The 8,729-nt window shown below is 34.2% G+C and overlaps 1 protein-coding gene across 2 annotated transcripts; it reads left to right on the top strand.

The window, feature by feature from the left end:
* The first annotated feature begins 1,554 nt into the window (after nt 1-1,554).
* Nucleotides 1,555-8,354, top strand: LOC117924666 (mitogen-activated protein kinase kinase 2-like). 2 transcript variants are annotated; one of them, XM_034843367.1, is made up of 9 exons: nt 1,557-1,851; nt 1,954-2,038; nt 2,472-2,606; nt 3,811-4,035; nt 4,124-4,306; nt 4,448-4,671; nt 5,224-5,269; nt 5,380-5,480; nt 7,937-8,354. In XM_034843367.1, exons 1-8 carry the CDS (start codon nt 1,775-1,777, stop codon nt 5,467-5,469), a joined length of 1,065 nt encoding a protein of 354 aa, XP_034699258.1. In that variant the 5' UTR covers nt 1,557-1,774; the 3' UTR covers nt 5,470-5,480; nt 7,937-8,354. The 2 variants fall into 2 exon arrangements, 1 of the variants encoding a protein (XP_034699258.1); XR_004652850.1 differs by lacking the exon at nt 5,224-5,269 and having other exon boundaries at nt 1,555-1,851.
* Nucleotides 8,355-8,729: the final 375 nt, after the last annotated feature.

Genomic DNA, 8,729 nt, shown 5'->3' with positions numbered 1-8,729 from the left:
TGATTAAAATATTTCTTTTAATTTATTTCCAAATATTTATTGATTATAATAAAAATATTATTAATAAATAAGATAGATAAACATGTTATAGAGTCATTATGAAAAGTGTTTCTAATATTTTTAATATTTAAAATAACAAAAATTTTGAAGTGTTATAACTATTGGAACACTTTTCAGAGTTACCAATGTACTCTTAATCTTAAACATTTTCATACCCAAAATCAAAATGAATTGGAATGGTAGTTGGCCACTAAATGTATGTGGGCCTCTCCATTGAAAGCTTGAGAATGGTATCACCTATCACGTCCTACCTCTTCACAATATTATTTATAGTTAGATTTTTTTTAAAAAAAAACAAAAACAAAAATCTAATTTTCATATGCGGTGAAATTAAAGAGGTAAAATTAAGAGTGATAAAGTTAATTCATGTAGATTTGTTTAATAAATAATACAAATTTGATTATTTTAATTTATATTTGACTTATTTTAATTTATTAAATAAATGAATTAATTAAATTATAAATATATTTGATTGTTACAAAATTTATATAAGATTTAACTTAATTTGATTATTAAATGAGTTGATAAATATTTAAAATTATTTTTTATTATATTATTATTTATATTGGGTTTGGATTTACCCACAAATTGCCACGTAAAATTTTTATAAGAGGATTAAATAGGAAGGAACGAAGGTAGTAAGAAAGACTCAAGAAGTTGTGAGGAAGAAATGATGCCGGAAAGAAAAATAGAAAGTCTTTTCAAGTCTTGAATCAACTCATTGGAATTTGGATGGTCGTCCTATTCCCTTCTAAATTTTCCACTCACGTGCTCCTTTTTCTTACACACACCCCATAAGCAGACAAATTTGTCAAATTCCATTACCAATCACAATTTTCTTATATTTAATTTTTTTTTTTACGAATAATTATTACAATATTATATAAAGGAAAAGTCCAATCAAATGCTACTTTACAGTGTGAAATGGGCTAAAATAATTGTAAGCGTGACAATGACATTGTGTCTAACTAGGAAGACATGTGTGATAAAGACACTCGACAACTAGGAAAATAATTAAAGTTTTATTTTATTTTTATTCAATTACTTAGCTTTAACAAAAAAAAAAAAACGAACAATTTTTAATGCCAACTTGGCATTTGATAAGTTACAAGCGTGAAACACATGGAATTCTTTTAATTAGTGAAAAAAAATATATTTGAAAAAATTTTAAAAATAATATATATTTTAAAGTTGAGGTATTTACAATTATTTAAAAAATATATATTTTAAATAATAATTGAAAAATAAAGAAAATATAATTCATTTAGAAAGAAAAAGTTAAATTCTTAGAACATAATTTTGTTTATGAAAATGATTGAAAACATTTTCTTGAAAGGGTTTTAAAAAATCTTGCCAAAAAGGGTCTAGATTTTCATATTTTCTAGTCCACCAAACAATAATTTTTTCTTAAATAGGAAAAAAAAAAAGAGGGTAGAAAGTAGCCGGTAGATGTGTTTTCAAATCAACCAAGCAGGATGTGTTTCTGAAAGTAAAAAAAGAGAGGAGTGAAAGTGGAGGAGGAAAAGTAAACGACGAGACATGGGTCTTCTTCCTCCTCATTTCTGAAACGCTGACTGGTCTTCTCTTTCGCCCACCAAACTTCTTGTATTGGTATTTATAAATCGCAATGCATTAATGTCATAAATCTGAATCTAAATTTATCCAAACCCTAGAGAGGATTGCTTGGTTTCTCAAGACTTTGGAGTTTGGAATCATGAGGAGAGGGCCCTTAAACCCTAGCAATCTCAAGCTCACTCTCCCTCCCGATGAGGATTCATTGACCAAGTTCCTGTAATCCTCTCTCTCTCTCTCTCTCTCTCTCTGAATAAATATATTTGTGGATTTGTTGTTTGTTTGTTTGTTTGGCTAACCCTAGGTGCGGATTCATGGCAGAACTCAGAGTGGGACTTTTATGGATGGTGATCTGCTGGTCAACAGGGACGGAGTTCGAGTTGTGTCTAAGAGCGAAGCTGAAGTGGTAAATATTAGCTGATTGCTCTTCGTTTTTGATTGTTTTGCTGTTTATTGCATTTGCAATTGGAATTGTGTGTTTGGGAAACGGGAAAAATTTAGTTGTTTTGTATTTACTTTTTCTGGGAGCTTTTTTGTTATCGCCACTCGGTTTTACATGGGTTGTGAGGCAATTCGTGAAGTGGTAAAAGCTAATTACTTGTTCCTCGTTTCTTGATTGCTTTGCCGTTTCTTGCATTTGCAACTGGAATTACTGGAATAGTGAAGGCGAATTGTGCTTAATCATGGTGAAACTGGGAAAATCTTCCTTATTTTGTGGAAGAAGACAAATTTGGATGATGCTATATGCATTGTGAAGTAATTCATGTTAGATGCCTTATCTTTTTTCTTTGGTTTGGAGGTTTCTAAGTTGTTTTGTTCGTGTTTTGATTTGCCTCTAGCCACCACTTATAAAGCCCTCTGACAACCAGTTGAGCTTGGCTGACATAGACACGATTAAAGTGATTGGGAAGGGCGCCGGTGGAACTGTGCAATTGGTGCAACATAAGTGGACTGGTCAATTTTTTGCGTTGAAGGTACTGTAAAAGTTCTATGTACCCTGTTTTGCTTCATCTACTATGCCATTAATTATTTATATCACTTCTCTTGTTTGGCTATGCAGTTTTCATAGACTTAAAAGTTTATTGTACTTATCCTGGTCTCATCATTGAGTATGTTCACAATATCAGCATTATCAGTATCATATCATCCACAGTTGCTTTATTTTGATGCTTAGAGCATTTCTGTAGTTGGTCTAACTTGTAAGCTTTCATAGTTTACATGATCTATTAGAAGAATTGAAGGGATTGTTTGGTGCTTTAAACATCTTGATGACTATTCTAGCTATTGAAGAAATTGCTTAAATTTGTCAGTCATGGTGCCCATTATTTTATTTATCTAGTGAGTCCAAGAGTCGACATGTAGGAATTTCTTCATTGCTGTAGCAGGTCCCGATGGTGTTGCCCATGGTTCATTGTATGGCTTGAGGGCCATGGCTTGGTGGAGCTGGGTATGGTTTTGCCTAGGAGCTGCATGCCCTCGTCCCATTGAAGGCAGCATCCCCTATGTTTTTTTCTTTTTCCTGTATTTACTATATTTTAAACCATTTTCACATTCCAAATAATCCACTTTAGATCCTGCCTCAGATTTGAATTGAACTGTGTTTAATAAGTGCACATAGGTTCACATCAAATCTACCTGAATCTTATCCATGTCAGCTATTAGGAGCTCTACTTGTTGTGGTAGTGGGTTAGAAGATTCTCTGTGGTATAGAAATGGCCTGTTGATGCATTATTAGAAAGAACCGCAGTTCATGAGGTCCAAAAGAATGCATGCATACAGTTGTCTCATGTTCAGTGGTAGAAGACCTGTAGAGCCTACCAAATTGTGTCCCCAGTTTTCATTGGTGTTTTAAGTGAGAAATTTTACTAGTTATAGAACATAGTGGGATCTGTATGGCTCAATACTTTTTGATATCTTTAAGGCATTAAATGACTTTGCAGGTCAACTGATATGGACCAACTTGAAGTTTCATGCTCTCATGCTAGCAAATTTATCCTCTACATTGCAAACATTCTTGCTTGCTGACTGACGACATTTCTCTCATGTGCATATTTTATTATTTCTGCACTTGCTTTGTTCTATCTGGACAAATTTTTTACACTGTAAAGCCCGCATAAAGCCTATTGAATTTTTCCTGTTTTTGAAAGGATAAGTTATAATGCTATCTCCATTGTTCAGGTTATTCAAATGAATATTCAGGAGGCTGCTCTCAAGCATATTGCACAGGAGCTAAAAATTAACCAGTCATCACAATGCCCATATGTTGTCGTGTGTTACAAGTCTTTCTATGATAATGGTGCCTTTTCTATTATCTTAGAGTACATGGATGGTGGATCTCTTTTAGATTTTCTGAAAAAGGTCAAATCAATTCCAGAGCCGTATCTTGCTGCCATCTGTAATCAGGTAGGCAGTAGTAGATTTATTTTTTGTCCAGTTTTCTTATTATAAGTTGTACCTCTTCTTATTAAAGTTACTTTTTCAAATAATTCAGGTGCTCAAGGGTTTGTCGTATCTTCATCATGAAAGACACATCATCCATAGGGACTTAAAACCTTCTAACTTGTTAATAAATCACAGAGGAGAAGTGAAGATCACCGACTTTGGTGTGAGTGCAATACTGACAAGCACCTCTGGGCAGGCAAATACTTTTGTCGGCACGTACAACTATATGTCTGTGAGTATTTCAGTTGCAAATCTGGAATTAACATGAGAGCTATGTTTATGATGTACTTTGCCTCATCTGGTTAAATTTCTACCCCTATTTTGCTCATTTTTCTGAAACTTACATTTAGTTGTCTGCGATTGTCTTCTATAGCCAGAGAGAATTAGTGGAGGTCAGTATGGCTCCAAAAGTGACATTTGGAGCTTGGGGTTGGTTTTGCTCGAGTGTGCCACTGGTCAGTTCCCGTATTCTCCACCAGAGCAAGGGGAAGGATGGACCAGCTTTTATGAACTTATGGAAGCCATTGTTGAGCAGCCACCGCCTTGTGCATCTACTAATCAATTTTCTGCAGAATTCTGCTCTTTCATTTCTGCATGGTAAAGATTGCAACTATCCTGGTTCACTATTTTTGCTTGGTAATGAATTAGACTGTGTTCAAGTTCTTGCATCTTAGCTCCCAAGTTGATTTCAATCATTTTTCTTCATTCTTAATCTTTAGAAATGCAGTCATGCTATTCTATTGTATATGATAAGCTTGACTTGTGCAAGCTTTGTGTCTCAATACCTCAGCCTAAATTTTTCCTTCATTATTCTTTTCAGGTTATTATTATTATTATTGTTCTTGTTTAGGGATTTGTGGGTGTGGAGGGTGGTTGCTTGAGTTTGGTAAGCAAGGGTGGGTGGTGTGGACTGTAGGGGGGCTGGGGTTGGTTTTGTCTTTTGTGCTCAAAATTGATACTAGGTTGTTCTGTCTGGTTGTCATATTTTTGTCATTTCTGTCATGTGCTGAATATATGATATTCAGTATCTTGTGTCATACACCCATGTGGACACTTCAGTGTTTTTTTTTTTTTTGCCTTCGATTTTTAAGGTTTTCAATCCCTCTGGTTTTCTGAGAATCATTGCCTGAGTTCATTTGTGTATTTCAGCATACAGAAAGACCCAAATGACAGAAAGTCAGCGCATGAACTTATGGTATATCTATAATCTCTGCCTGTCATGCCTCTTTATGATTCAATGGTATATGCATAGGATAGATGTTTTCTGATCATTCAAATTGATTCTTTGTTTCATGTGTGATCCAGGCACATCCTTTTATCAGCATGTACAGAGACTTGAATGTTGATCTTGCAACATACTTCATCAATGCAGGATCTCCACTCGCTACATTTTAAAAGTTTGTCTGGTATGTTCTGTGCTTGGTAAACCCTTTCTTGAAAATGCAAGTAGTCAACTTCCTTGAGTTGAGCTTCTAAGGTGGGCTAGGCCTTTCCAAATGATGTTTCTCATGTACTGGCAGTTTGCTTCAATCATGAGACATGAATTTTAACTTTGTCATTCCTTTCTCCTGCTGTTACATAGATAATAATACTCCTCTTTCCTTTTTAAGCCACCATTAAGAGGGTGTTTAGTAAATCGACTTAATCACTTAATAACTCAATTTAAGTCATTAAGTAGATTAAGCATGTTTGATAAAATACCTTAATATTATAACTTAACGTTATTTTTAACTTTAAGTATGAAGTTAAATTAGTTAACTTATTCTTAATTTTAAATTATTTTTACCTTATTTGCCCACATCAATGAAAGTATATTTTAGAATTATAATTCAACATCCATGATTTATTTTTTGTAATAAATATTTTATGATTATCTTATATATCTACCATACTTTAAATATGAATGTTTTATAAATAAATTTAGTGTTTAAAATTAAGGAAAATAGATATAAGTTAAAATCAATGAAGATAAATATTAATTAAAATTAATGAGGATAATGAGTCAATTTGATGATTTAGAATAAAATTAACTTTATCAAACAATCTTATCACTTAAAAAGTAAAATAAGTCATAAGTTTTTAAGTTAACAATTTAAGGACAATTTAATTTAAAGTAAACTAAAGTCATTAAGTATTAGGTGTTAAGTTTTACCAAACACCTACTAAGTCATTGACAGACGAATAGGTTAGATAGAAAGCAAAAATGTGGAATAATATTGCATTGAAAGTGCTTTTGGGAGCAACACAAAATAGTGAAGGCAATATATTGTCACTCACAAAAGTAGTTTGTATCCTTTTTCATCATCATCTCTATGGTCCACACATCACTGCCGTCACTTCTATTGTTGCTGCCATCACACATTCATCACCTCTATTATTGATGGCAGCATTGCTATACCATCACTGCTGATGGTACTACACAATGATAAAAAAATGGGCTATTAGATTAAAAGGTATGAAACTAATCCCCCATTTGTAAATCTAACCCTCCTTTTTTTTCAGCCTAAAAAATACTTTTTTTTGACAAAAATACCCATACTTTTTTCTTTTAAAAATAACTTTTTCTTTTAAAACTTACATGTAATTAAGGATATTTATGTAAAAAATGGGTTATTCTTCAAATTAAAACATGAGAGAGGTTTAACAAATTGGGATCGTTTCACCCCTTTTTAATCAAGTAATTCTCAAAAAATCCCCATGGGTGCCACTGCCTTTGTGCACCATCACTAACACTACCATTGCCACTGCCTTCATCACCTCTATCTATGCCATCAGAACCATCACCAATTCCTCGCCTACTCTACTGTAGTAACCATAGCATCTCTTCATTACTGCTGTAGTCACCATTATTGCCTCCATGTTTACTTCCACCACCAAGTTGGTGTCCTCCATCAAAACCATATTCACATACTTCTTATACTTGGTCAAATATTGATTTGTGTGTAATATGATTTTTGTCTGTCTTTGTAGAAACATGAGAAAAGGCAAGCAAGGGGAAAAAAATGCAAGCAAGCAAATAAATTCCTTTTCTTGCTTGTGAAATCTATTTTCATGTAGGAAAAGTAAAAGTTAGTGTTTCTTTAATATTTTGGGTATTCAATGCATTGCCTCGAACCAAATAGTGCTCCTTGGCCTTGCCCATATATGAGCTTCTTGGTCAATAACTTGATTGAACATGACAGTAAGTTTAGGGAAATGCTAATCTGCCACGAATCCTGGGCTTTCTGACCTCTAGTCCAGCATGACCAAATGGCTGGATAGTGGATAGATAATCTAAATAGTTACTTGTGTCTGACAATTATAGTCTTACTGCAGGCATGGAGTATGTTGGCTGTGAAGTTGGAACCCTATCTCATTTAGAGATAATTTTCATTTTTAATCTTTAATACCATTCACATTTGATAAAATAACAACTCAAAACCAACAAAAGTTAATTCCAAGTTCCCAACCTCTTGGAGCTGCTACATGATTTCTTTTTTTGTCATTTAGCTCATCTAAAACCATATCCTCCTTCCCATCTTCTTTTCTCTCTGTCTCCACCCATTCTTTAATTGGGTATTGAGGTGGTTGGCAGCTTGTGAGCCCTAATCAGTGGAATGATATTCAACCACAATTTATGCTTTTGGAAAGCAGGAGTGATTGGATTGTTAGGATAAATGATTCTGCTTTCATCTGTAGCATATCCAGGATGAGGGTTGCCCAGGTGATGTGCCCGGGCACTGACCTCCTCCCACCTTCCACTTTCTCCTAATGTTGTAGCTGTCATCTATTTGTTGCCTTCGTTGTTAATTTCCTCGATATAAACTCTTTCTTGGGATAGTTTCTATCTGAATTGCAACTTACACAATCTTATATTTTTCAGAGTTCTTATTTACCAAAAAATAGCATGATCCTAGGAGAAGTGAGGAAATCAGCTATCGGTGTGTCCAGATACCTGGTGAAGGATTCTTAGCTACAATTCTCAAGCCCCTCTCTATGGCAACAACGGCAAGGGGTCTTCAATCATTTGTGACGAACCTCATTGCTTGAAAAATATTGAGTGTGAGAAACATATGAAGAAATTGATGATTTATGACTGCAAGGCAATTAGGCAAGTTACTACTGTTTGTATTCTGCCGAAGGCACTTTGGCATGATTTTGAATTGCTCGTTTAGAGGTGCAACACACATCACATTCCCACGAAGAATTTTCCATGTATGTGTAAGATTGTGATAAATACTCAGTTTGAACCCTAATCTCTTTAATTATGAGTGATCTGGATGTTGGCCTCATTGCCTGCATATCCTTGAGTTAGATCAAGTAAAGAACAAAAAAAGAAAAGAACCGACATCAACGATGGATCTTAAGGTATGTTACAGAAATGGTGTTTGCTATTGCAGGTTGATGTCATGCCCTTAAGGCCTGGCTCAAGTGGTGGTAAAGGGATGGGGAGGATTTGTGGGAGGTTTCAAATTCAACTTCCAACGGGGATAAAAATTTATCTATCAGAAAAAAAATAAAATTTGCAGATTGATGTCATGCAGGATGCAGATTGTTAGAGATAAACTTCTATTATTCCCGGCTGATGGTCGATGTAGGATGCGGATTGAACTCATTCTGCCTAATCATCCGAGCATTGATGATACTGACAGTAAATCAATAGTCTTTGAATTAAA

This window comes from Vitis riparia, chromosome 11 (assembly GCF_004353265.1).
Source record: "Vitis riparia cultivar Riparia Gloire de Montpellier isolate 1030 chromosome 11, EGFV_Vit.rip_1.0, whole genome shotgun sequence".
NCBI lineage: Eukaryota > Viridiplantae > Streptophyta > Magnoliopsida > Vitales > Vitaceae > Vitis > Vitis riparia.
This window is presented reverse-complemented; position numbering and strand designations above follow the sequence as displayed.

Excerpts from the sequence above, each read along its gene's own strand:
- LOC117924666 (XM_034843367.1), top strand. The coding sequence starts at position 1,775 with ATGAGGAGAGGGCCCTTAAACCCTAGCAATCTCAAGCTCACTCTCCCT. Across the intron at positions 2,607-3,810 it reads GTCAATTTTTTGCGTTGAAG|GTTATTCAAATGAATATTCA; the intron begins GTACTGTAAAAG and ends TCCATTGTTCAG. Across the intron at positions 4,036-4,123 it reads TTGCTGCCATCTGTAATCAG|GTGCTCAAGGGTTTGTCGTA; the intron begins GTAGGCAGTAGT and ends CAAATAATTCAG.